This window comes from Polyodon spathula, chromosome 3 (assembly GCF_017654505.1).
Source record: "Polyodon spathula isolate WHYD16114869_AA chromosome 3, ASM1765450v1, whole genome shotgun sequence".
NCBI classification, from domain to species: domain Eukaryota; kingdom Metazoa; phylum Chordata; class Actinopteri; order Acipenseriformes; family Polyodontidae; genus Polyodon; species Polyodon spathula.
Genome location: NC_054536.1, coordinates 41,533,782 through 41,561,210, shown reverse-complemented (window position 1 = coordinate 41,561,210; position 27,429 = coordinate 41,533,782). Strand labels below are relative to the sequence as shown.

The 27,429-nt window shown below is 37.6% G+C and overlaps 2 protein-coding genes across 6 annotated transcripts in view; one reads left to right on the top strand and one right to left on the bottom strand.

Annotated features, from left to right (window-relative positions):
- Positions 1 to 529: 529 nt before the first annotated feature.
- Positions 530 to 17,218, top strand: LOC121313098 (MARVEL domain-containing protein 3-like). Of its 5 annotated transcripts, XM_041245265.1 has the most exons (5): positions 530 to 910; positions 3,228 to 3,392; positions 6,492 to 6,682; positions 15,157 to 15,320; positions 15,549 to 17,218. In XM_041245265.1, exons 2-5 carry the CDS (start codon positions 3,268 to 3,270, stop codon positions 15,864 to 15,866), a joined length of 798 nt encoding a protein of 265 aa, XP_041101199.1. In that variant the 5' UTR covers positions 530 to 910; positions 3,228 to 3,267; the 3' UTR covers positions 15,867 to 17,218. The 5 variants fall into 5 exon arrangements, with proteins under 5 accessions (XP_041101199.1, XP_041101194.1, XP_041101198.1 ...); XM_041245260.1 differs by having other exon boundaries at positions 15,157 to 17,218; XM_041245264.1 differs by having other exon boundaries at positions 536 to 910; positions 6,492 to 6,643; positions 15,157 to 17,218.
- LOC121313097 (PH domain leucine-rich repeat-containing protein phosphatase 1-like) overlaps positions 17,044 to 27,429 on the bottom strand; it is a 133,286-nt gene continuing 122,900 nt past the window's right edge. The window contains exons 14-17 of the mRNA XM_041245259.1: positions 23,602 to 23,718; positions 22,366 to 22,560; positions 20,567 to 20,795; positions 17,044 to 19,106 (exon numbers count right to left, since the gene is read on the bottom strand). Of these exons, the coding sequence (XP_041101193.1) occupies positions 17,922 to 19,106; positions 20,567 to 20,795; positions 22,366 to 22,560; positions 23,602 to 23,718 (1,726 nt within the window). The 3' untranslated portion in view covers positions 17,044 to 17,921. The remainder of the gene's footprint in view (positions 19,107 to 20,566; positions 20,796 to 22,365; positions 22,561 to 23,601; positions 23,719 to 27,429) is intronic.

Below are 27,429 nucleotides of genomic sequence, written 5' to 3'. Positions count from 1 at the left end.
TAGCAGTCAATCTATTGGCACTCCCCTGCCCTTTACCATCCACACAGAAATGTGTTTTAGAGTTGGCACACGGAAAGCTTTAAAAGGACACGAAGCGTTACTTTATTTATTCATTTATTTGTTTATTTTTTTATTTTTTGTAGGGGCAGAAAGTGACCCATCGTCAGAATGCGGTACGTGTAACTCAGTACACTGTACACCGTTCAGAAGGGCGTTTCCTTGTTTTCTGAGCTGAAATAATTTATGCATGACTGTGCAAAAGCAATACACGGCGTACCACTTTTGAACTCATACCACAAATTAACAGGACACCGGTTTTGAGTTATGCAATAACTCCAATGCTGCCTTTAACTGTTTTTGTTTTAACTTCGAATATATAAAATTATGCAGCTGTTCCCTTTGATCCCTGATGGTCCCACCTGCTTCATACATTTACGCAGACCCCAGCAGATAAATAATAAAAAAAAAAATACAATATCGGAGCAATCGGTAGCAACAGCTTTTTCTGGAACGTAATATTGCCCGGTCTTATATACCTGTATGCTGTCTTTTACAGCTACTTTTTACCTGGCACATCACACATAGGTGACATATTTACCGGTGATAGAGGGGCATCAGGGTTAAGCCACAGCTCTTGAGAAGAAAACAACACAGAACTGACTACCATCAAGATCTATCACATAATCTAACTGCATCATAACTTTAATGTAAGCGTTTGGTTCGTAACATTACACACTTGCAATTTTACTGTCGCGTTTCCTTCGGTCGGTAACTATGTCTGATATGTTGCTAACAGCTTTGCACCTCTACCTGACGACTTCTCAATTACACCTAGCAGGGTAGGACACTTAAGAGCTCGCGAGATCGGAGTTGGGTTTTGTTTTTTGGAACCCGAGGGAGAAAAAAAAAGGTAAGTTCAAAGATTTATAAAGTGTGTTCAAAATAAGCTTTCATATATATTTTTTAAAATATTAGTAAACGAGTTACAAAAAAATGTACATATATTAACTTTATCTTGATTATGTTAGAGGGAGTAATTTAGTGACTTAATATTATTACAGTAACAGGTGAATTGTGAGTTTCCGTACGCAGTAGATACAATCACAGGTGAATTAGATGCAGACGTTCTTCGATTAGGTAATAGAATTTTACAAATTCTCGCATTATTTATACTTAACTAGGTAAAACACAATTGCGTTTTCTTTATTTTTATTTTGTGTTTGAGATTCCCTGGAACTTCATACGAAGTAACAAACGCTGGAAAGACTGGTCTGACAACTCCGCCTTCTGTGTTTGTTGTTTGTGTTTACAATTTCACTGGGTTAGTTGTTTGCAGACCTGTTATCAGTATCCTTTCCAGTAAAGAGCTGGTCGACCGTGAGTCTACGACAGGTTCGATAATTACACGAGACTAGTTTATTTTGTTGATAAAGCTGTTGGCTTTTCGTTTTGCGTTTTATTGACATAGCCTACTCAATATGCTTATCTCTAAAAAATACTATATTGTGTTTATTCACAATGAAATATGGTTATATATATATATATATATATATATATATATATATATATATATATATATATATATATATATATATATATTATTATATATTTTACTGTTAATGATCACTCTAGTGAATCTGAAATTACTAGTGAGACGCTTATTGGATGTTCACTCTCAGGACCATGGAACCAGATGGTCGGAGTGAATGTTTGGATTTGAGTTCTTATCTTTAATTGACACAGTGTAACTATTAATTATAACTATTGTGATTATCAGTGACAATGAGCATATTTTGATTGCTTCCAATATTGATAGAATTGTTCTGTAAGATGAATTAAAATGAGAAGCTAATGTGATAAATTGAATATGAATTATGATGTTTGCTTAGTATTCTTAATAGAGACATGTAATTGATATCACGTAGATTAACAGAGAACGAATCGTTAACTAGATCTTAAACGTTGGATTTCTAACTTTTAATTGTGATAATTTAAAATGTTAAACGGCAATAATGTCATGTCTAGTGCTAATTAATTGATAGCTATATAAGTGCAGTTAACTGAATGATTGTATCATCTCTGTATATAAGCTAGGGTGGTTTCCTTGAATACTCATAATTAACTACCTGAAGAAGACACATTGTGTCGAAACGCGTCGTGGTTTTTGGTTTGTTCAATAAAATGTTTGTTTAATAAACTATTTTACTCAGAAATTGACAGTGTGCGGCCAAGTGTGTCTCTAAGTTGGTGGGTCGCAGCAAATCAACAAGAAAAATAAGTTTTGTTCAACTGCACAAAATGAGTGCTTGTATAGATGTGTGTATAGTAGAGTTCTCTTTCCTGCTGTACACGTACTTTTCTTTGGAAGTCCACTTCCTTCAAGCGTTTGAGTTGAATTTGTTCTATGGTATTTGTTGATTATTGCTCTGATTTTGTGGATTTTGGTATTCCATTGATACTGTTCTGTAGTCCCTATGTCTTGACCATCATCTGCTGTGTTGTCAAAACTTTCTTCAACAGATGTTGGAAATACATATCTCCTTTTCTGGCTATTGACTTTATAATGTAGCTTAATAACTGTGTAATGGTTTTCAGTCAAGTAATATATTTAATTAGTTGTATTACATTTTACAGACTTAATGCAAAGGTACATTGTCATGAGTAAATATTTGAAATTGCTTAAGTGCTGTTTTTTATTTTTATAAAGATGGTTTGTTAAAGTACCAGAAATTGTATTTTGGGCTTTGTTGTATTTAATGATTAATGTCCACTTAATGCTTGTATTTAACATGTTCTTGAGTTATCTTATATAAAGTGTAGAATGCCAATACTTTTGTCTGCGACTGTACATCTAAGAAATATGTCAGACAACAGAGATTTGTGAAGTTGAAGAATTACGTTATTTGAAAATGTACTGTACGGGCTCAGGTAAAAATTCAACAGCAGTACCTTCTGGCTAATAATAAAAAGAAAGAAATACAATTATAGCCACTATTAGGCTGCTGACAGGATAAAAACAGTTGTGAATGGCTACTAGGATTGATAACCAGTTAATAATTGTTTTACTTTATCTCAGTTGTGTTTTACTGATGTGTGTGTTTAAAGGTTACATTTGTGATACAAAGCCGGTTACTGACAAATAATACATTAGCATAACGTTGTTGTTGTTTGAGAGATGAGGTGAATAAACCACCTTTTTTTAAAAAAAAAAAATTTCACATCTATAGCTATAAAGAAGTCTCAAAGAAAACCAGTCAAAGTTCAAGGATGTCTCGCGTGGATCGGCTGTCCGGGAATCCAGACAGAAACCACCAGACTAGGCGTCACAGAGACAAAAGAGACCGGGAAGCAAGAGACCCACATCAGGGAGGACCTGCAGCTTCCAGTGACAGGTAGGTGACTTTTCAAGAAGGTGAGTGTCTGGAGGAGTGTGACTTTCCATTTGAATTTGTAGTGTTGTATACATTTATAACATGACATATGGGTCATTCACATGGTGCAATGAATCTTCCTGCATCAGATAAGTATGCCTATTCTAGTTTCTCAGAACAGGTCACATTTAAGACCATTGCATATGATTATCATTCCTCTTTCTTAAACAGTGATACATGAGCTTGTCTTTTTTACCTTTACATTTCTTTCTTCCTGATCTGTAGCAGAGCGTAATAATATAATGTAGAACCCATGGCTGCAAGTAATAGAAAGGGCATGCTTGTTCGCGTCACAGAGTAAAAAATCTGATTTTAAAGTCCCTCCAATTCAAGATACTTTTGAATGTGTAGTTAACAAACAAAATGGTTTATTTAAGGTCTGCTTTTTGAATATGGTCGTTCAGGGGCCAAACCCAGAGCTGCAGGCTTGATGTGTAGGGATGCCATACGGCCCCCCATGCCTGACTGAGGAGGTTACGATGCTTGGGCAGACCCATGGCTGGCTGCTCAGGAGCTGCATCAGCGTTTCCTGGACCAATAAGGGGCTACTAGGAGCAGCTTTGCCCAGTCCTGCCTGATTTTCTCCAGCCACAGTGGGAGCAGGGCGAGCGGTGGGAAGGCATATAACAGTTGCCTTGGCCACTGGTGTGCCAAGGCATCTACTGCCAATGGGTCCCCGCCTCCTGTTATGGAGAACCAGAGGGGACAGTGGGTTGATTCCTGGGAGGTACTGGGGACCTTGAGAGGAGGTCCGTCGGCCAGTTTGTCACCCCAGGCAAGTGTACTACCTGTAGTGAGAGGAGGTTCTCGTGTGCTCTGATCAAAAGCTTGCAGGCCACACGACGGAGACTGGGTGACCTGAGGCCGTCCTGGTGGTTGATATAAGCCGCCACTGTTGTGTTGTCTGTATGGGCAAGCACATGTCTCCCTCAAACCCTCTGTAAAAAATTCTGCAAGGCCAGGTGAACTACCTGCAGCTAAAACACAGCAGCAGCTGCTCTCACTACACGTGCGCTCACAGCACCACGTTGCAGATAGGCTGCACTTAGTCTCTGAAAACAGAAAAAAACAGAATGAAAATTTCTCAACAAAATAGAGTAATTGTAACAATTCTATAAAATATGCAAACCATCTTGTAATTTTAGCCTAAGCCAGAATGAGAAATAAATTCCAGTCGGAGCTATTGCAGACTAGAGCACAAAGTCAGCCGACTTATTTTGCTTGATCCCTGGGAAGGAGCGACACAAGCTTTGTGGCTTCACACGGGGCACAAGGCCGCAGTGGGATGTAACCAACAGACTGTAATGCACAAATACTTAATTGGTAAAAACTAATAACAGCGATTTATTTTTTGGTACTTGAAAGGGAACTACTGTACAGCTCTGGCCAAAAGTTTAGCATCACCTATTATTTTAGGATTGAGACAACTAATCAAAAAATAAATAAATAAATACATTTGAACAAAATTTAGATGTTCTGTTTATCATGTAATCAAAGAAATTATATTGCAAAAGTCTACTGAAACCTGTAATAGGGATACAGTATTTATGTTTGGATTTCGAAATGTCACATTTTTTAATTTGACAGTTTTTCATTAAGTATATGGAAAACCACAAAGCGATATGTAATTCAATATGTTACATTATTCAGCAGGTTTCATTTGACTTTATGAAGCAAAATTAGTTAATTGTATAGAGCAATACAAAACTTTTGACCATGGCCGTAGTCACAAATAGAAATTCACCAGATTAGTACAAAGGGTACTGAGTCTTTGTGATTTTGTTTATTTGGGGTTTTATTTTGAACTTTCAATAGCATAATTTCATTTGCATAATTAAATTAATTCATTACATGCAATTAGTTCAGCTTTAACTAATAAACATGTAGTGCAAGTCAAATTAAAAAATGAATCTGTTATTATAATGCCTCCAATCTGGTTTACTAAGCCTCCCATGCACGATACACTTGTACGTTTCTTAATGAAATGAGAATCTCAATTGGTCTGTCTACAGTATACCCTGATGTTTTGAATGAAATTTAATTTTGTTTAAAAAAGTAATTGAAACAAGAAAAGTCACTTTCCAAACTTATTTCAGTGTTGCTTTAGGAAAAAGTAATCAAGAAGTTTCTGTATTGCTAAATTGATTTTATTTGTAGTGTTCCTTACAGATGACATTAATTAAGGTCTGATTGTTAGGTCACAAGGGAGGTAGTGGAATGCATAAGTTGTGACTGAAGCCATATATCCTTTACAATCCTCAGAGACAGAACAAGTGCCCACTTGAGAACCTAAGAGAGGTTTCCTCTTTTTCGTCACAGCCTGCCCTAGCAGGACCCACAAAAGACCTGAGTGAGTCAATCTGCCAGCTGCAGACCTCCTGAGTCTAACCTCCAGTTTTGCAGGATCACAAAAATGAATGCACACCGAAAAGTACACAACTCCCCTCATTCCTCAAAACTCACACACACAGGCACACATAACAAAGTATTGTTAATGAGAACACTTTTCCAAAGATACTACCCAATATTAAATCTTGGGTCTTGCAATGAAAACTTTTACGATTTGGAATGTGCAATACAACAAAAACTTTTCTTGGGTTGATATATTTGCAATTGTCCTTCTCTGTATTTTATGTAAATGCCATTAATATCAGAAAACACCAGTGTGACGTTTGCCCTTGTAATTTATAGCAGCCCTTGTATTACTCCTAAATTTTTACATACAATTTTAAATACAAATGTTTTGAATATAAATCTTATTCAGTGTTGTTGTAATTGTATTTAGTTTCTTTTAATATTTCTGAATTTAGCAGGATTGACTGTTTTATAGCTAGGGATGTAACCTTTTCATTTGTGTACCTAATTCTGTTTTCCATACTGAATTTACATCATTTGTGTACAGCCCATATTTTCTGACTTGTGACTGCCTGCTTGATTGTTTTTACACTTGGCTGTTTAATGGCTGTGGTGCGAGGCTAGATGCATGAATATAGAAATCTAAACTTGAAAACACTGAAAAAGGGAAATCTTCTAAAGCTGTAATATTCTTCCTTGTTAAAGATCTAAGCCACATCATTATGCAAGACCAGTTGCTTCTGGGCCAAGGTATCCAGGGCCACCATCACCAGCCCCTGAGGACTACTTTGAGGACTCCAGGGAGAGACTCCCAGCAAAGCCACAGTCAAAGTGCTCTTATGTGTGCTCACGGAGAGGTATGTGCTTGAACTGGACCTTGTTCATGGGATATGTTGGTAAGGACCCTAGTAACATTTAAATTGAATGGTCCAAAGGCATTGAATAAATACAAATGAGTAAAATATATTAAAAATAGAATGCATCTTTGATTAAATAACCTCTAATAAAAATAGAATGTATCTTTGAGTAACTAACCTATAAGGCAGTTGATCTTTAAAATGTGTTATCATCCAAAACTTAGTGTTTGGATGAGGGGACAATACAAACATTACATTTTTACCATTGGCGTAAAAAAGCATGTTTCGTGTTTCAAAACTAAATAAAAAGCAGTAAATGAATTGGACTTATTGTTTGATCAACTTCAGTCCTTTTGAACACACCCACCGAAACTAACTTGTGAAGTTTTTGGGATGGGTTCCCTGATCTAAAACCTGTCGGATTGGTATCGGCTTCACCGGCCAGACAAGAGTTTTGCTTATGACTGATTCACTACTGCTAAATGAAACAAAGTAAAGGTTTGACAGAACTGTCTTCTGCTGTCATTATTGTCATCTGAATTTAAAAAGATGCAGATCATCTGTACAGCAAACAATGTAACTGAGTATACATATCATTGTAAAGATACACAGGTGGTGAAATCTGAAGTATAAGGTGTTTTAGAAGTTTATTAAAAACAAGTGCCTTAAGTAGTCTGAATATGTTGTATGATGGTTTTGTTTTATTAATTGAGTAAACTAGGTAGTCAAAAGCATTGATTATAAGCAGTTCGATCATATATGCCATTCCATGCTTCTGTATTCCTCCGGGGAATGCTTTTCTAGTAACCTTTCCCCCCAAAACTTGAAAGCCATCATGGATCATGTGCCCCAAAGTATGTGTGTAGTTTCACAAAGTTTGTAATTTCAAGATTGCTTTCCGGAGAATGTAGTATCTTATACCACAAGTTGATATCTGATTTATATTTGAAGAATTCTGTTACTTTGACATTTTAGGATTTTAAAGGATTGGCGGTGATTTCCATTGAATGAGACTGAAATTAAATTACAGAATTCTCATTATCTTGTTTAAAAATATTAAACAAAACAGGCTTCTGCTCTTTTGAATGAGTGCACTTGCAATTTTCCATAGCTTTCCTATTGACTCTCTTATTCACTACTACTAAGCTAAAACAGTTTTGATTGTACATTAAAAAGTAAGTAACGGGGTTCTGAAAAATCTAGCATTCCCACGTGTTGCATTCCCACTGTTTTAAATAATGTACCTGTCATTTCTTTTCACTAACATCCTGACAACTTTATGCTTAGAACCTTAGTCTATTTCAAAGTTATTTTCAAAATGTCTGCTCTAGTGCACTGGTGCTGTATGGATTATTGCTAAAATTGTCAAACTGGTAACACAGGAATAACGACTCAGGATGTGCTACAGAACAGAAAAGCCAGAGCACTTATGTTGCTTTTTTTTTGTTATCGCTTCCTGCAGTGATTTTAGAGGACAGATGTCAAACCCCACTGCACTACAGCAGCCATTTTGAAAAGAGCTTTGAAACAAACTGTACATTTGTAAGTGTAAAAAGTTGTCAGGATGTTAATGAAAATAAGAATGACAGGTACTTTATTTAAACAGTTGTAGCAACACTCTATACTTTTCGGAACCCCACTACTTACTCTTTAAAATGAGATCAAATAAGGTAATATCTTACAGACTTACTGGATTGTTTCTTGTACTGTTCTCATACTAATAAAAGAAGATGATATGCAAGTCACTCCAATACTCCAAGACTCGTCCATTCAAAATAACACCAGACTTTTGTTCACCCTGGAGAAACATGATTCCAAGTATTTAACACTAGTATAGTATTGTAGGTTTAATTGCCACATTTCAGCGAGCACTTTCAATTCCCTATAGCTGTGAGGAAACTGAGCTAACAAAGTTATTGCCTAATATATATTGCCATCACTTTTCCTATATAAAATACACACACATTATACATAAACCTGTACAGTATTGAATTTAATTGAAAAATGCTCTTGATCTGCTGCACTTTAAAATGTGGCGGATGTCTCTGCTGGAGAAATATTTTATAAAGGTAATTGTAGATATGATGCAATGTGGGGATTTACTGTATTTTTTTGGGCCATTTTTGATTACCGTTATTTCATATCAGTAACAGGCAGATACTGATTCTGTCTAGTTTTCCATTAATAGTAATACAATTGAAAACCAGGATTTCTGTGCAGTGTTCCCTCGCTTGCGCTTGTCTCCACAATTATTGAGCACTGAAAAATAATAATCTGACAGAATCTGAGCAAACTAAAAATATCTGGTTATCTGGTTGTCTTATCAGTTTGATATTAAATTTAGAAATGCATCATCTAGTCAGCAAATTGTGGGATTGTAGGCCTGGGTAGGACTAAACTGTTTTGTGTCTATAGCCTTGTTACAACAGTGCAGCAGTGAAAATGGCAGAGCCTGGATGAAAATGTGACCACTTTTTTTTTTTTTTTTTTTTTTTTGGAAAAGGCTTGTTTGGGTTTCATTTCATACCTACCAACAAAAAACATGTTAGATATTATACTCTGATATTCTGAGGTACTGTAGCAGCACAGCTATTTTAAAATATGAGCAATATTTGTTCAGAGAAGTTATGAACTTAGTAAACACAAGGCATTGTTAAATTATTTATATTAGTTTAGTCATAAAGAAAGATTGCAAAACTCATGATACTAGTAGTAATAATATTACAAAAATAAATAATCAATTACAAGGAAACAAGATTACAGATTATGGTATTTTATTAACACCTGACCCTATTCCGGTCCAGTTATCTTGTATCCTTGGATACAGTATTTCCATTTCAGTAGATTTTTCTTTTAAATAAAAGGTTGATGTTGGTTATTTGAATGTGCAGAGGAGTTATTTTGGTAGCGTGTTCCATATTTTGCCAGAAGATGTCACCCTTGGGAAGATCAATGTAGAAGTATAAATATGTTTTTCAACATGTAAAACCCTTCCCAATACACAATGCAGGCCTGTATTGACAATACTTATATGGTTTGTATGTTTAAAATTAATAAATTAATAAATTAAAACTCTTGCAGAAGGTGGGCCAAGTCCTCCTGAGGCCTTTATTTCTCCCTAGCCTGTGGTTTTGGAGTGGAGTTATTGACAAAAGATGTCAATTGATATTTTTATTAATGCTGAGGAAAAAGTGCTTGTGGCATATTCTTTTTATTTTTGATGTGTTGCAAGCTTAGTAGCGAGACATGATCGCATCTATGAATATGTACCATTGCTCGGAATGGTTGACATGTATATGTACCATTGTTAAGGATTTCAGAGGCTATAGAGCAAGCAATGCGACATGGTGTTTTAACAAAGCACATATATATACACACACACACACAGTGCCTTGCAAAAGTATTCAGACCTCTGACCAATTCTCTCATATTACTGAATTACAAATGCTACATTGAAATTGTTCTGGCCGATATTTTATTTTAAAACACTGAAACTCAAAATCAGTTATTGTAAGGTGACATTGGTTTTATATTGTGAAATATTTTTAAGAAAAATAAAAAACTGAAATATCTTGCTTGCATAAGTATTTAACCCCCACACATTAATATTTGGTAGAGCCACCTTTCGCTGCAATAACAGCTTTAAGTCTTTTGGGGTAAGTATGTACCAGCTTTGCACACAGTGTTGGAGTGATTTTGGCCCATTCTTCTTGGCAGATTTGCTCCAGGTTGTTCGGGTTGGTTGGACGACGCTTGTGGACTGCAATTTTCAAATAGTGCCACAGATTCTTATTGGGATAGAGATCAGGACTTTGACTGGGCCACTGTAGGGCATTCACCTTTTTGTTCTTAATCCAATGTTGCTTTGGCCTTGTGCTTGGGATCATTGTCCTGCTGAAAGGTGAATTTCCTCCCAAGCTTCAGTTTTTTAGCGGACTGAAGCAGATTCTCTTGCAGTATTTTCCTGTATTTTGCTCCATCCATTCTTCCTTCAATTGTACCAAGATGCGCAGTCCCTGCTGATGAGAAGCATCCCCACAGCATGATGCTGCCACCACATACTTGGTGTACTGTAGGGATGGTGTATCTTGTTAGGTTTGTGCCACACATACCGCTTTGAGTGTTGGCCAAAAAGCTCTATCTTGGTCTCATCTGACCACAAAACCTTTTCCCACATTGCAGCTGGGTCACTCCCATGCTTTCTGGCAAACTCCAGACGTACTTTTTGAGTAACGGCTTCATTCTTGCCACCCTCCCATACAGGCCAGTGTTATGCAGAGCTCTTGATATGGTTGACTGGTGCACCATTACTCCACTCCCAGCTACTGAACTCTGTAGCTCCTTCAAAGTGATTGTTGGCGCCTCTGTGACTTCTCTCACAAGTCTCCTTCTTGTTTGAGTGCTGAGTTTTGAGGGATGGCCTTTTCTTGGCAGTGCCTGGGTGGTGTGATGCAGCTTCCACTTCCTGATTATTGATGCAACTGTGCTCACTGGGATATCCAAACACTTGGATATTATTTTGTACCCTTTCCCTAATCTATGCATTTGTATTACTTTATCTCTAACTTCTGTAGAATGCTATTTGGTCTTCATCTTCCTTCAGATTCACAGCCTTACCAATAATCCTTCAACAGTTGGGTTTTTATCCAGAAAATGTGACAGCAACTTTAATGGTTCACAGGTGGAGGCCAATGGTAAGGTAATTGTGTCCTTGTTAAGGCAATTTCTTTCATCGGTGCAAACTGGGAGCTTCCACAGCACAGGGGTTGAATACTTATGCAAGCAAGATATTTCAGTTTTTTTTATTTTTCTTAAAAATATTTCCCAACATAAAACCAGTGTCACCTTACAATAATAATTAATCTACAATTATTTACTACATAATTTTTTTTTTTTTTTTTGCAAAACTCTAAAAATGCTTATTCAGAAGTACCTGGACAAAGAAAATAAAATTAGTAGCCAGTTGAGGCACCTTTAGCAATAATGACCTCTCTTAAATGAGTAGGATATTTGTCAATGAGCTTTTGACATGATTATTTAGTGATTTTTGACCATTCTTCAACGCAAAATGGTTCCAGTTCATTCAAATTCTGAGGACTTCTCTTGTGCACAGCATTCTTGTAAATCAGCTTTAGATAGGGACTTTCACTAGGCCATTCCAGAACCTTGATTTTATTCTTCAACCATTCTGAAGTAGATTTTGATGTGTGCTTTGGATCGTTGTTGTGTTGGATGGTCCAATTGTGCTTTAAACCAAGTTTAAAGCGGATGGCTTCAGATGATTGGCCAGTATCTTTTGGTATCCATTTTACCATGTACTGGAACTAAATTTCCTGTGCCATTAGAGGGGAAAAATAGCCCCGTAGAAGGATATTGCCACCTCCGTGCTTGATAGTAGGTATGGTGTTTTCTTTGTACGTCTGGCCAAACTTTCTGCAAACGTAATGCCTATCAGTGTGACCAAATAGCATGATTTTTGTTTCATCACTTCACAAAACCTTTGACCAGAACTCATATCCATCATGCAAATGCCATTTTGCAAATTTTAAGCAATTGTCCTTGTGAAGTTTTCCTAAGAGTGGTTTTTTCCTTGGCCTGTGACCATTGAGACCTTCACCATGCATTACTCAACATATGGTTGAAATGGAAACCCCAGTCCCACTTGTAGCCAATTCACTTTAAATATCTTTGGCAGTCAATCTCGGATTGTTATTAACCTTCCTCACAATTCTTCTGCTTGTTCTTGGTTAAAGAATCTTCTTTCTTCTAGACCGAGGAAGCGTTGTGACAGTACCAGGAGTCTTGTACTTCTTGATAATAGAAACAATAGTTGAAATTGAGATACTCTCTTAAATGCTTGGAAATCTTTTTGTAACTTTCTCCAGCTTTGACATTCAATTACTTTCTGCCTAAGGTCTTCAGATAGCTCTTTTCCCATACTGACTTATTGGTAATGACAGCAATCACCCTATGCCTAACCCTTTTATACTCTAAGAATGTTCATCTACAATCCAGCATTTTCTAGATTTTTCTAGAATTAGGTTCTGCATTATCATATTGAAATTTCTAGAACCTTGTAGACAATACTACACTAGCATCAAAGGGTATAATTACTTTTTGAATTAACATTTTGAGTGTTGCAAAAAAACTGCTGAAATAAATAATTGTAGATCTATTTCTTCTAACTTTTTTTTTTTTTTTCCCCTCATCAGAAGACTTTTCCTTAACTTGTTTGTTTGTTAGGACCAATGCAGTTGCCGCCCAGCTTACTTTACACCTCGCTTGTGATGCAGCCAGGGCAGGCAATTTGAGGAAGTCAGTGCTGTGTGGATGGCTAGATGAGCCCACAGTGGTTTCCACAGTGCAGTAACCTGCTTAATTGCTACCAAAGAAATGTGAAATGCTGTTGGCACAAAATTTAAAGAGAATTCATCACCTCCCTAGAGTTGATTACAGCAGTGACATAGTAAGGAGACTTGTGTATGACTCAGGCTCTTAGACATTACTCTTGCAGAGTACAGGAATTGGTACCTGCATCTTTCAGACCAAATTATTTTAAGTTCAAAACCTCTTGGTGAGTGCACCTTTCAGCCCTTAGATTGATTTGTTTTCTTGCAGCCGTAGAAGCATCACAAACCCGGCATGTGACCTTATAATCTACCTGCAAATAGCTTTTTTGTTCATGTTCCAATAAAAAAAAAAAAAAAAAAAAAAAAGTGATTTTCAGATCGTGGTGCATGAAGCCCTTCTCTACAGAGCAGCTTACCTCAAAGCTGTAAACAATCAGGTGGAAATGTTATTTCTTTGCCAGGTGTTCTGGTGGACCCATTTTGATGGTGTGTTTGTGGATCTAAACCACCTAGAACTCACTTAGTCCCCTTGTGTCTGAGATAAAGGCCATAAGAAGGAATTGGCTCTTGCTATACTTACCTTGGTTGTGGGATTGTACGGTGGCAATGTTGTGTAGAAGGGAAGGTAGTGTTGTGTGTCGTAACTTGTCAATGTGGCACCATGATCTTTTTTGTGTTAGTTGACTAGGTTACTAATTAGGCCAAGTTTTAATAAAATAATTAAATGCTAACATTTAGTTTTCAATTTAAAATAATCTTTTATTCGCATCGTACACCTATGTATACAATGCAGCAGCATGATTTATTTTGTTTTACCGGTAGCCTACAGGCTATAGTAAAAAAAGTGTGCTAGGTATTCATTTGATTTTACTACTGTACTGTATAGGCCTATTGTACAGATTTATATTTTTTTACATAATGTAATGTGTACCTGCCCAAAACATATTAGTCTTCTTTCAGCGCAATGATTTATACATTTAAAACACATTGAACACTGTAAATGTATGCGTGTGCAATTTTTAGACACCTTCTTATGTTGGACAAACATGTCCAGTTTAGCGAGGGGCTACTGTATGATTGACGAGCTTTTTGATGAAACACATTTTTTATTTGGCAGTGAAGGTGGGGCCCCCACTGTAGAATCTGATGGGATTAAACTGCCTTTCATTATTTATTCCAAAAAATGTCACACGACTCTCGCAATGCTGGAGCTCTCACTAAAATGACGCAACATATATTTAAATTAGTATATTGCAGCTCTTCATTTTATCATAGTTTCTCTCAGTACATATGACAAAATGTATACTTTGCAAATTGTTGCAAAAGAAATGCAAACTGCGGTATGTTTGCAATGCGACTGGCCCATCTTAGTACATCCATCCCTGGTAATTTTAATATTTGTTGAGAATTTTTAAAAGAATGGTGTTCTGGTTAAATAAGAAATAATTTGAAATCATTCCAGTGAAACAAATATCAGACTGTAAATGCATTTTTCCCCCCAATAATCTAGGAAACAGATGTATGCAGAGAAAATGAAACAAATGATTAGTCATTATTTATTAAAATGACGATTCACAACATGCAGCACATGTTTATCCATTCACCTCTGAGAAGGACAGTGTTAGTCGTTTTTTACATTCCAAAAACTTTAAAATCTGAAAATAAACATTTACAAAAAAGATTTTGAGATTATGGTTACCTTATTGAAATTATACTTAATACCCTGAGACCTTTATATTGACACTGTTGACTATAGATTTGTAAGCACTAGAACACCAAATTACCTACAGCAGTCACTGAGATTTAAATTTAATTACATTCATAAGATTCATTTAGTGAGTTTAAATCTTTAACAGCGTCATTGACATCTATTAGAACATATTAGTTGTGATAGTGTAAGCAGGACTTATTTTTGTTTCCAAGGGTACAATACAATTTAGTCATGTTGCAGTTTATTAAATTTGTAATGTAATTTTTGACCCAGGCTTCAGGGATTTAGCGCAGATGGTCGTATGTACGTACATGTGACATACCCTTGTCTGAACAAGATTCCAAGAAATGCTCTCGCTAAGCATCAACTACAGTTGAAATGAAAGGCTTTTCAAATGTTTATTATAGTTAAAAACCCTACATTTAATATATCTTGTTTTTATTTCCTTGCAGGTATAGTTCACATGGCTGCCATAGGGACTACTCTAATGGTGCTAATCTGTGTGGCAGTCGCCCAGGCAGTCATGTCTGGGTTCTCAGCAATGGGGGGTCTGGCAACTGGCAGTTTTAGCCTGAGTTCGGATATCAACCCTTTCCAGGGCACAGAGCTGAAGGAGGTGCGTGACTTGGACATGCAGTACAGCCAGATGCGAGCCCCTGGGGTTTACATAGGAGTCATTTTCAGCCTTGTGATGGGTGTCATTACCCTTTTCTTTCTGATAGTTGGCGCCAAGCCTCTTTACAGCATCCCTATAAAGCGGCTTATCGTTGAGTTTTTCTTCGACGTGCTGGGTTGCGTGGGCTACATTGTAGCGGTTAGCCTTTACCTCTATTTTGTCATTAAGGTGAATGCCACAGATGTGTGTAAGAAAAGGGAACGCCTGTATGCACGCCAAGGATACACCTGGATGAACTGTAGTGTGCAGGGAAGCGATGCGGCAGTTGCCCTCTTTGGTCTAATGACTGCCATTCTGTATTTTGTGGGGGCGTTACTCTGTGGACTGACAATCAGGCTTGCCAAGGCTATCCAGAGGGATATGTATCTGGAACAAAATCAGCCTGAACCTGAGGGAAGTAGTCACAACGGCAAGCAAAGGAATCACAGTCACCGCCGTCATCAACGAAATATTGATCCTGATTTCCCGGTTTCTACACTTGTATAAAGAGGACTAGCTGCTGGAAGGCATGATTTTTAATATATATATTTTTTTAGGTATAAAGGTTTTTTAAAAGTAAGTGATTGGATAAACTTTATTGCCACTGCCTTATTTTAAGTTTATAAACAAATCATGATTTCCCATCCATTAGTGGCTGTTGTGCAGTAAAGTTCAAGCTGAATGTATGAATTGCCTCCAGAGACCAGCGAGATTCCACAGGAAGGTGTAAATAAAATATTTTCCAATCCATTACGAAATGCAGTGCAACACTGTACTGTGCTAAGGGATGCTGGGGTTTCTCTGTCCTCGAATCATTAATATTAAAAACTGAATTTAGACATTACATATTTCTTGTCTGAATCTAAAATATGTATGTACTATTGATATTTAGTGTTCTTTAAAGTACTGTCAATTTAAATACTACTATATATTTTTTGTATAAATAAAATGTTCATTAATCTACACTATATTGCTAGTCTATAGACTATTTAATCCACTGGTCTGTGTATTAATTAACACAAAATGTAACCTTACCAACTACTTACAACATCTAGTAGCAGTTTCAGACAAACACATTAGGACATCCAGTTAGAAGTAAGCACCTTTTTCCTACTGTAGAGTAACAAAGTACACCAGATTACATTCGTTTTGTATAACAAATTGTATCATAAAATGTATAAAAGTTGTAAATGCCTCAGCAAAAGATAAAAGATTGTTCCACAGAAAGTAAAAACATCATGAAACGGTTATTGGTGTAATTTTTATGAAAGGCTAAGTTACTATTTAGGTTTATCATAAAAATATGTACCAGTTTACCATGCTGCAATATATGAATGCTGCTGTAGGGGGCAGTCAACTACTGCGACCAGAATGATCACATGAGAAGCCAAAGTTACCCCATGGATTATATAAGATCACAGCATTCCATTTTCAATAGGATTTTGTCTTTTTTATAAGCTGTTTTGCAAACACATTAGGGATAAGCGGTGTGCTTATAAATGTCCTCTTTATATTTCACAACACAATTTGAACATAACTGGGTATCTGTTGACAGCCAAGTCTCTTATTCTTGTTCGGAAGCTCCATCTAGTGTAGGCTGTGGCTTTCCCACAATCTAAAGTATATCCAACCTGCTTCTTAAAACAGATCCCTCCCTCATTCAATAAATCAATGACACAGTTAATTATTATTTGGAAATTTTAGATTTATTATAACAAAAATGTAACTTCTTGTGTATTCTGTTTCAATAAGACTTCTTACAGATAACTCAATAGTCATGCTGGTGGCGACAGAACTAAGGGAGACAAGAGAGACATCAACTGTGAATGGGTGCGTAGACACGGAAGGAGAGAAACAAAAACAAAAAAAAAAAAAAAAAGAGAAGAAACAGGCCAGCTGACGAAACAAATCAGTCTCGGTTTTTAAGAAGTTATTGGCCGCCAGCAGTACAAATGCAGTCTTGTCACACTTTTTTCCTTGCATGTCACAAAAAAAGTTTTGTTTCCTTTTTCTCATATTGAGTCACCGACCTGACATGACATTTTCTTTTTAGGCATCACTATACAACACTTATTATATTTACAATAATTGGAAAATCACCTGTTCTCTCAGAGAAGATTAGTAAATGTCAGTGACTAAGTCACATTAGAGTTAAGCAACTCCTAGGAGTTAGTCTTTACATTTCTACAAATTTCTATGACTTTTTAAGACCAAAAGCCATGCTTTAAGAAATAACCTTATTAAAAGCACTATCTATATTAATAGTTAAGCATGGTCATATACTGTTTGTTGTTTTTCAGACAAACAAATGATTCAGCATGACTGCTCCCCTGCAACAAAAAGTTGTTTTCTTTATACATAAAATGATAAGGTACGGAAAAAATAAAACTGAATTACTGTATACTGTAAAGTAATAACATTAATAAAAACAAAACAACAACAACAACAAAAAAAAAAAACTAGTGTTGATTCCTCTTTCTTTTTTTGAGAATTTTACAAAAAAAATAGTGTGTTTGGGGGTGGTAGGTACTGTAAAAATGAGTTTAAACTTTCTGTGCAGCATCACAGAGGTGTGTCGTAGTAGTCTGGCATCTGGTCCGCTTGACACTGCCTCTGCTGCTGCTCCTGGTGTTGCTTCATGATCTCTTTAACCTCTTCTTCCAACTCAGGAGGGATGATAAACTGGTCGTCCGGGTCAGGCTGGGCTGGGGCTGCAAAGTAGCCACCCGTCTTTTTGGTGGGGGCGTCTGTGGCCACTTCAATCAGATTGTGGCTCTTCTGCGAGGGGGCAACAGAGCCGTTGCCACGCCTCCTGCCCATGCAGCAGTCATCCCCCTTCCTGCGCAGACTCCCAGCCCAGCCCCTGTCACTCTGTAGCTTAATCAGCAGAGTCCTGTCAGGTACCATGCCGCTGCCTGTCGTCTCTTCCTCATTGGCACTGATCACGATGCCCTCGTCGCAGGCCTCAGGGGGAGGAGGATGGGAGGCGAGCCCCTTCTCCTTAGTCCGCAGGTAGTGGATGTCCACTTCCACCTCCACTCGGCTTCCATTGGAGAAGACGCCGGCGATGGGCTCCTCATCTTCACTGTCCAGCCCATTGTCTGAGAAGGCGCTGGAGAAGGTGGCGCTTGAGAGTTGGCGCTGGAAGGAGCCTGAGAGGCAGACAGGGTGCAGGGTACAGCAGCGCTGTTCACTGGGGCAGGCTGAGCCACTGTGGTCATTTATTATAGCTCCTTGCGGGGGCTCATCCGAAGCTGTGGAGCCTACTTCGCTGCTCATCTCTGAGGTGGAGATTTCACTGCTGATCTCAGACGCCATTCCACTGCTGGAGGAGGGCATGCCCAGCGTGTCTGCCTGTGCTGGCCTGTACTTGATGACCACGCTCACCGAAGGTGGGAAGATGCCCGGGCTGGGGGGTGGCACCCCATTGAGCTCGCAGCAGCAGAAGCAATCCTCAGTGACGTTGAGCTGTACCACCACAGCGCTGACGCTGTCGTTGCAGCCATAGCTCTGCGCCAGTGTGCACAGCTTTTTGGCGGCTGCCAAGGCATCCGGGACATTTCGCACCGCCTCCACTGCCTCGCTAGGAGACACGCTGTCCCACAGGCCTCTGCTGCCCAGGATGAAGAACTCATCTTGAGGTGTCAAAGTGACCGACTGGATGTGGGGCCGTGGGACAACTGACGGGTGAAGGAAAGAGTAGCCCAAAATCCTGGTGGAGTCCGTCACCCCATTTACTTTGTTGTCCTGCAATTTTAAGAGAAAAAAATAAGAAAATGAAGTTTTCATTTAAGAAATTCTTGATCTGTCATCAGTTCTAAACAATGAAGAAGGTCTGACCTATTTAGCCCCCCTTCGCACTAACACTTTGGGTTTCTCCCAAATAAATATTTTGAAGTAAGAGATAAATATAATCAATACTGGAATAGTAAACAGTCTTCCAGGAAAGACCTTAAGGTACACACAGCTACAGCTACCATTGCTTTGTAGATCTCACATTTTCCTATATTAAATATGCACACATCAATGCACACATCGTGGTAAGTGTGTATTTGATTTTTATGACATATTTTGTTTTTATCTGAGCCTGGGACCAGATGTAACTGTCATTTAATATCGATATACAGTCAGCGCTGTCTAATCGGGATTCTGATAATCGGGATTCTGATAATTCTGCCTAAATGGGATACAACTCTGGGAGACGGTTCTTTCTAATGTTATTTATGTCGTTTAACTGGGACGTCACTTTGTTTAATTTGAATACAGTATTTCAAATGATGAGCAGCGATCGCTTTTCAGAGCAAGAGGTTTGCGTAGCACAGTGCAGTGAGTAAGTTCTAGCTGAGGCTTGCCTAAACTGTGTAAACCAGCTGTCTCCTGTGGTTTCTCAGGCTGCTGTTGCAAAGAAAGTTGGCAAGTCAACATCGCAGGTGCCTCACCTTGTGATAAGATGGGATTTCAGGATTTTTCATTTCATGTAGAAACGAAAAAGTGTGACTAAGGTCGTCTCAACTGCCTCTGGTTTAATTAGGACCGCCGCTTATTTGAGATATTTTTCCTTCTCCTGAGGCGTCCCAGTAAAGTGGTGCCGACTGTAATACTTTGAATACAAAACTAAAAGCCATGTTTTCTGCACTTAGAAGTACAATGCACCCGTTTATAGGAATGACTGATATTCAACCAATCAAGTGATCAAAACCACAGACAAAATCATTCCTCTAATAACCATGGGGATTGCTTGCAAGAATCACAGAATCCACTTTAAGAATCATTTTGGGGCAAACTGACTATGTCTAATTCGGTACTGTATCAAGTGCAATGACGTGTACAGGCAGGCCCGCAGAGTGAAAAGAAGCGGACAGCTGACGGCACATCAGTGCGAGGCTGGCAGCAGTGAAGTCGGGTTGAAATAAAAATAATTGGACACTTCAAATTGGGGAGAAAAAAAGAAAAATAATTGGTGATTCCAAATTTAAAAAAAATAAATAAATAAAAAAATAATATCACCCAGGACAGATGAGAATCTTATAATCGGAGTGCACTGTAATATATAGAGAGTCTGTCATTAATTGCATCTGTAAAAGCCACCCACAATGACATAGTACAGAAAATATTGCAAAAAGTGCATTTGAAAGGCACGTAATCAGTTGGTGTACCAGGCTGGAAAGTGGCCACATACTTGTTCCTAGTGGTTTATTTTCTCCTACCTCAGTGACTATGGCTTTGTGCTGCTTAATCCTCTGTAGCTCTTCCTCACAGCTCACTGTGTGCACCGTGGACAGGGGCAGGGGCTTGCCATCTCGGCAGAGAATCGCTTGGCACTTTCCAACATTGGCGGCGGTCAGGGTGAAACAGCCTCCGGGGTTCATGGGATCATGCTTTATGTGGCACAGGACTGCCGAGCCGCCCAGCTTCTGCCCAGCAGTCCCAAGTTTCCTGAGGAAAAGCAATGTATGCCTATTAGACCCTAGTCACATCCCATCAAAAGAAACAATTCAGACAACTTAAAAAGGTTTGTCACACTCCAAGAAATGAAGCTCATTTAAGAGTATCCTCTTTCATCTCTGTTGGATTACTGCAGTGCCTATAGGTAGCACCACATTTACGACACTAATAGGTACTGTCAGGTAATCCAGATCTGTGTATCTCCTCCAATTTTATTTCTTAACCCTTTTTAATGGTTTCTGAATAAACCGGGTAGCAACCAGCACTTTTCTTGAAACATACAAACCAGTTCATGAACAGCTTTGGACAATTATATTGTATTTATGTTTGCTATAAAGAGACGTTTATCAAATTAGATTCTCCTAATATTTGCTTCAGGTTAAAAACCACTTTCATTGTTAATTGGTTCAACTTTGCATTTATTTATTTCCTAACTTTAAAACATGCCTTTAAATACTTCCTTTCCCTCACACCCATCCCTAATGCTCTCTCTGCTGTGTGTCACCTGAAGAGGCAATATGAAACCCTGTTGTCATTGGCCTGTCCCCCAGTTTCTGTAAGGCAAGATTCAGTGGAGTCTCTCTCCAGCGAAGAAAGCAAGGAAACGAACGCTCCAAAGTGTTGTACCTTAGAGGTATTTTAAAGTATAGAACTGTATTACAAATGAAAAGTTGAACTGGGTGTCATATAAAGAACATTATAACACCACAGGCCATTCATTCCTTATTATTTCTTACATTTTTTACCACCAAGTATCACTTTTTTAAAGTTTGTAAATTAAATTAAATCTGGACAATCTTACAAATAAAACATCCTACAGAAAAAGCAGTGGTAAAGACTAACTTGTTATACGTGTGGAATATCTAATGTTTTCTTTTTGCTGTTAAGAATCATAAAAACGTAAGAAAATTTACAAACGAGAGAAGGCCATTTGGCCCATCTTGCTCATCTGGTTGTTAGTAGCTTATTGATCCCAGAATCTCATCAAGATCCCTTTGTATCAATTTCTGTTTTGGTCACCACATCCTGGTGACTTTCTAAAACACTCCTGTGGCCTCAATAATCAGTGGGTTTCAGAGGGACAGGTTAAGATTTACACTGCACATGTGTATAAATACTACAAGAAATTTACATTTGAGCATTTCTAAATCCAGTACTACTGAGTGTTTAACAGTTATGAATTTACCAGATGTTTAACATGATTCTGAGAGCTAGTTTGAGGTATAGGAGTGTGATGACAATTAGAAAATGATATAAAGTGACTCTAACCAAGATAATGCTGATGTTACATTTCCACACCACGCTGCTCTTTGTGCTCAACTTGATCTTGGAAAATAGTAATTTGAAGGTCACTAAGTACAATTCCCTTACAAGTGAAAAGCTTTTCCTGGAATGAATTCACTTTCCAGGAAACACAGGGACATGCTAATCTGCAGATCTTTTTGCTTATAACTTCTATTTAAGCTGTTGTCATTTTCAACTTTCCTGTAAAAAAAGACAATGTACAAAGCTCAGTACTCAGACGGCAGTTCCTTTGCAATGAGCCTTGCTGGAAGCCTACCTCTGCATGACGAGGAAGGTATTGGTCATGTACTCCTCTTCACTCTTGGACTTGTGAAGCTCCTCCGCCAGGACATCGCTCATGGTACACTGCAGGAGGCAGGGCACTTCCACATTGCGATCCCCATCAAACACGCCGTACAGAGCTTCTCGGTTATCACACAAGTTGTTGGCCGACAAGGCTGCCACACACAGCCTGAGGATAACCATAAAAATGGGTTACAGAGGGACTGCACTGTATTGTTTTGAATATTGAAGGACACAATAGTGTGGAATGTCCCAAGGATACCACTGTTAATTGGGATGGGTACATACTTTTCTACAGTGTTCAGTTAAGACACATCATTCATTAAAAGTAAGAGATGAGTTTTGTAGGAGTTTCCATTCTTTATCCTTACAAATTTATAAATTCAAAAGTACAAGAACTCATAGAACAGTGCACAACCCTTTTTGGAAATAACAAAATGACACCACATTACCAGAAAATCCTGTCTGCTTGACTTTCTTTCCTATTCCAGTTCATTACCCCAAACTCTTTTCATCTTTTTTCACCCACCACTTACTTCTACTGCTAATATTTCACTTTTTCAATTGATTTTTAATTTTTTTTTTTTTAAATCATGATTTTGTATATGAGATTATTTTATATTTACTTTGTCCAATGAAACTCTGTTTTGTTCGCATACAAATTTACTTTAGATTATAATTTAGAAATACAACACCTTCTATTAAGTGTCTAAGGTTATCCTGCCTCCTGACTGGGGTTTCAATAATTACTATAGGGAAACATTGTTACCTCTTTTTATTTTGCACCACTTCTTTACAAAAAACTTTATTTGTTAGTTCTAAGTACACAGCTCCAAATATTAATCTCTACAGCAACTTATTCTTCTGCTGCACCTGTTATTTTCTTTGGTAAACTTGCTTCAGTGGAAGATAAAGAGGCTTATTAAGGAGCCAAGATGCACTTAAAAACACTGTTTCTTTGGGAGACACTAAAGGCTTATGCAGACGTCATGTGTCAGCTACCTCTGTCTCCTAGCGACCATGTCAAAAAAAGAAAAGATTTTTTCAGAAGGAATGACCGGGTCTTGGTGTACAAATATAACTTTTAGCGTCAAACACTTCTGTAGTCATTAGATGTTTTGAACTAACTTTCACACGAGAAAGCAGATCCTTAAGCAGAGACGAGGTTTGTGGCTGAAAGGATTTCTGGCAATAAGTTTTCTGAACTCACTTGTTCTTCACTCCAGAGGCTTCTGTGTAGCCATGACTCCAGACTGCTGGTGCACCTGGGGCATCGCTGGCTGAGAAGGAGTTGGGGGACTGGTCAATCTTAAAGCATCGGATGTTACTGAGGAGAAGATTAACAGACAAAGAAAGTCAGCTATTGCTAACTTATAGGAAACATTACTGATTGGGCATACACACTATAAAATGAAGTGCATTACTGCGTATAAACATAGTGAACTGTGCAAGTGTTTGTTTGAGAAAAAAATGACATTGTAACGGTCCCTCTACACAACTGAGAGGCGCTTGCTGTCTTTCACTCTTGCTGACTTATTTAGTTATAGGAATAGGGCCAGTAGTATCTCCTCAGTTGTGCAAGGGTGACCGTTACAGAATTAGGGGTCCCCGTCTGGACAAAATATGATGGTTTGAATAACTGAAGTAAAACAAAAATGTAATAGTTGCAAAGATCAAAAGATAAAAATTACCGAATGCATATACTGCCAAAAATAGTGTTGAGACAAGTCAAAAGGTTACATAAAGTCCCCTGCAAAGATCTTAATAGTAATTTGACATTTGAGAATGGCTCTGACATTTAGGTGCAGACAAAATTATGAAAACATATTTAAAAAATGCATAGTATATTGTTAACCGAAAATATTGTCATGGGTATCATTTGAATCCATACTTTTATGCAGAAGCATAATTAGAAATCCTTGTTATGTTCTCACTGCACAAACTCAAAAAAGCAAGCACCGAAACCAGTTTTAAAATAAAAAAAAAAAAAAAAAAAAACAGGTTTCAAAAGCGTTTACTTCCTTTTATCCATTAACTGCCATAACATAAGTAAAAAATGACAAAAAAGCAGAAATGACACACACACACACACATATATATATATATATATATATATATATATATATATATATATATATTATATATATATATATATATATATATACACACACATACATATATATATATATATATATATATATATATATATATATATATATATATATATATATATATATATATATATACACATACACACACACACACACACACACTATAGAAAGTCTACACCCCCTTGAACCTTTTTTCACATTTTGTTGCGTCAGTGCCTCAAAGTTTCATCATTTTTTTCCACTTATCTAAACACCATATTCCACACTGTTAAGGGGGAAAAAAGCTTTTATTGAGAAAAAAAGATATACTAAAAATACACAACTGTGGTTAAAGAAACAGGCTTGTAACCAGCCAGTCCCCAGTTCAAATCCCAGCTCAGCCACTGACTCCTTGTGTGACCCTGAGCAAGTCACTTAACCCTCTTGTGCTCCGTCTTTTTGATGAGACTTTGCTGTAAGTGACTCTGCAACTGATGCATAGTTCACACACCCTAGTGTCCTACCTTGTAAACTGTTTTGAGATGGTGGTCCACTATGAAAGGTGCTATATAAAAATAAGGATTATTATTATTATTTTTTTATTGTTATTAACACTTGGTGGAAGCACCTTTGGCAGAAATTACAGCTGTGAGTCTGTTGGGATAGGCCTCTACCAACTTTGCACACCTTGACTTGGCAATATTTGACCATTCTTCTTTACAAAACTATTCAAGCTCTGTCAAGTTCCTTGGGGAGCGTTGATGGACAGCAATTTTCAAGTCATGCCACAAATTTTAGATTGGATTTAGGTCAGGGCTCTGGCTGGGCCACTCAAAGACATTTATCTTTTTGTTCCTTAGCCTCTCCAGTGTGGCTTTGGCTCGTTGTCATGCTGAAAGGTGAACTTCCGTCCCAGTTTCAGCTGTCTTGCAGCAGGTTTTCCTCAAGGACTTCTCTGTACTTTGCTCCATTCATTTTCCCTTCTATCCTGACAAGTGCCCCAGTCCCTGCCGATGAGAAACATCCTCATAACATGATGCTGCCACCACCATGCTTTACAGTAGGGATGTTGTTGTTTGGTTGATGCACAGTTTTGGATTTGCAACAAACACCGTACTTTGCATTTAGACCAAAAAGTTCCATTTTAGTTTTGTCAGACCACAAAACTTTTTGCCACAAGGATACAGGATATCCTAATTTTTTTTTGCATACTGAAAAACGGGATTCAAGGTGGGCTTTCTTGAGTAATTGCTTCCTTCTTGCCACCCTACCATACAGGCCAGATTTTTGGAGTGCTTGGGATATTCTTGTCACATGCACACTTTGACCAGTCTTGGCCATAAAAGCCTGTAGCTCTTGCAAAGTTGCCATTGGCCTCTTGGTAGCCTCTCTGATCAGTCTCCTTCTTGCTCGGTCATCCAGTTTGGAGGGACGGCCTGATCTAGGCAGGGTCTTGGTAGTGCCAAACACCTTCCACTTCTTAATAATCGTCTTGACCATGCTCCACAGGATATTCAAGGGCTTTGATATTTTTTTATACCCATCCCCTAATCTGTGCCTTTCATCAAATTTGTCCCGGAGTTCTTCTGAAAGCGTCTTGGTGCTCATGGTTGAGTCTTTGCTTTGAAATGCACTACCTAGCATAGGGAACCTACAGGAACTGCTGAATTTATGCTGAAATCATGTGAATCACTACAATTTAACACAGGTGGAAACCACTGAACTTTGTGTGTGATTGTGAAGGAGATTGGTTACACTTGGGCTAATTTAGGATTGCTATTACAAGGGGGTGGACACTTATCTAACCAAGCCATTTCAGTTTTTTATTTTTTATTAATTTTCTACAAATTTCTAGAATATTTTTTTCACTTGGAAGTTGTGGGGTAGGATGTGTAAATAAATGAAAAAAAAATTCAAGGTTATAAGAATATATATATATATATATATATATATATATATATATATATATATATATATATATATATATATATATATACACACACACAATATTACAACAGCAAGAGAACATTCAAAGAGGAGGTTAAATGCCTAAGCGATACAAATGGCAAAATCATAGATGAAGAAAAAAAAAAATAGACATTATATTAAATGATTACTTTACAGAAGTTTTTACAAAGGAGGATACGGACAACATGCCCCACATGTCATCCAGTTCTTATCCAGTTTTAAATAATTTTAGCATAACCGAGGCACAAGTGTTAAAGGGACTAGGAGCTCTTAAAATAAACAAATCCCCTGGGCCGGATGAGATCCTCCCAATAGTACTCAAAGAAATGAAAGAAGTTATTTACAAACCGCTAACCTAGATCACGCAACAGTCTCTTGACACAGGGGTTGTACCGACAGACTGGAAAACTGCAAACGTAATACCGATCCACAAAAAGGGAAACAAAACTGAACCAGGTAACTACAGACCAGTAAGCCCGACTTCTATTATATGCAAACTTATGGAAACTATAATAAGATCCAAAATGGAAAATTACCTACCTATCCTGGGAAACAGTCAACATGGTTTCAGGAAAGTGAGATCGTGTCTAACTAACCAGCTTGATTTTTTTGAGGATGCAACATCGATAACACCGTGTAACAAATAACACCGTGTAACAAATTTTTTATTTTTTTTTTATTTTTATTTATTTTATGATTTTTTTGTTCCTGGGTAGTAAGTGTTATTTCCTAACTGCTTATGCCTCAAAAGTATAGAAAATGGCTATTATTCCCCACAAACTTTACTTTTGTGACCAAGACAGTGATATTTCAAAATATCACTATTTCCAATGGGAAAACGGGCAAATGTGTGTCTTTTCGTTCACATAAAGTGAGAAAAAAACAACATATGAATCCAAATTAACATGTATTTATACTAAAGTAATACAAAAATGACTACAAAAGATTTAGAAATGAGTAGTTTTTTGAGATTTACGATT

Bases quoted from the DNA above. Each gene is read 5' to 3' on its own strand.
- LOC121313098 (XM_041245260.1), top strand. From the start codon at position 3,268: ATGTCTCGCGTGGATCGGCTGTCCGGGAATCCAGACAGAAACCACCAG. The intron at 3,393-6,491 runs GTAGGTGACTTT...TCCTTGTTAAAG, and splicing joins CCTGCAGCTTCCAGTGACAG to ATCTAAGCCACATCATTATG. The intron at 6,683-15,156 runs GTAAGGACCCTA...ATTTCCTTGCAG, and splicing joins CTTGTTCATGGGATATGTTG to GTATAGTTCACATGGCTGCC.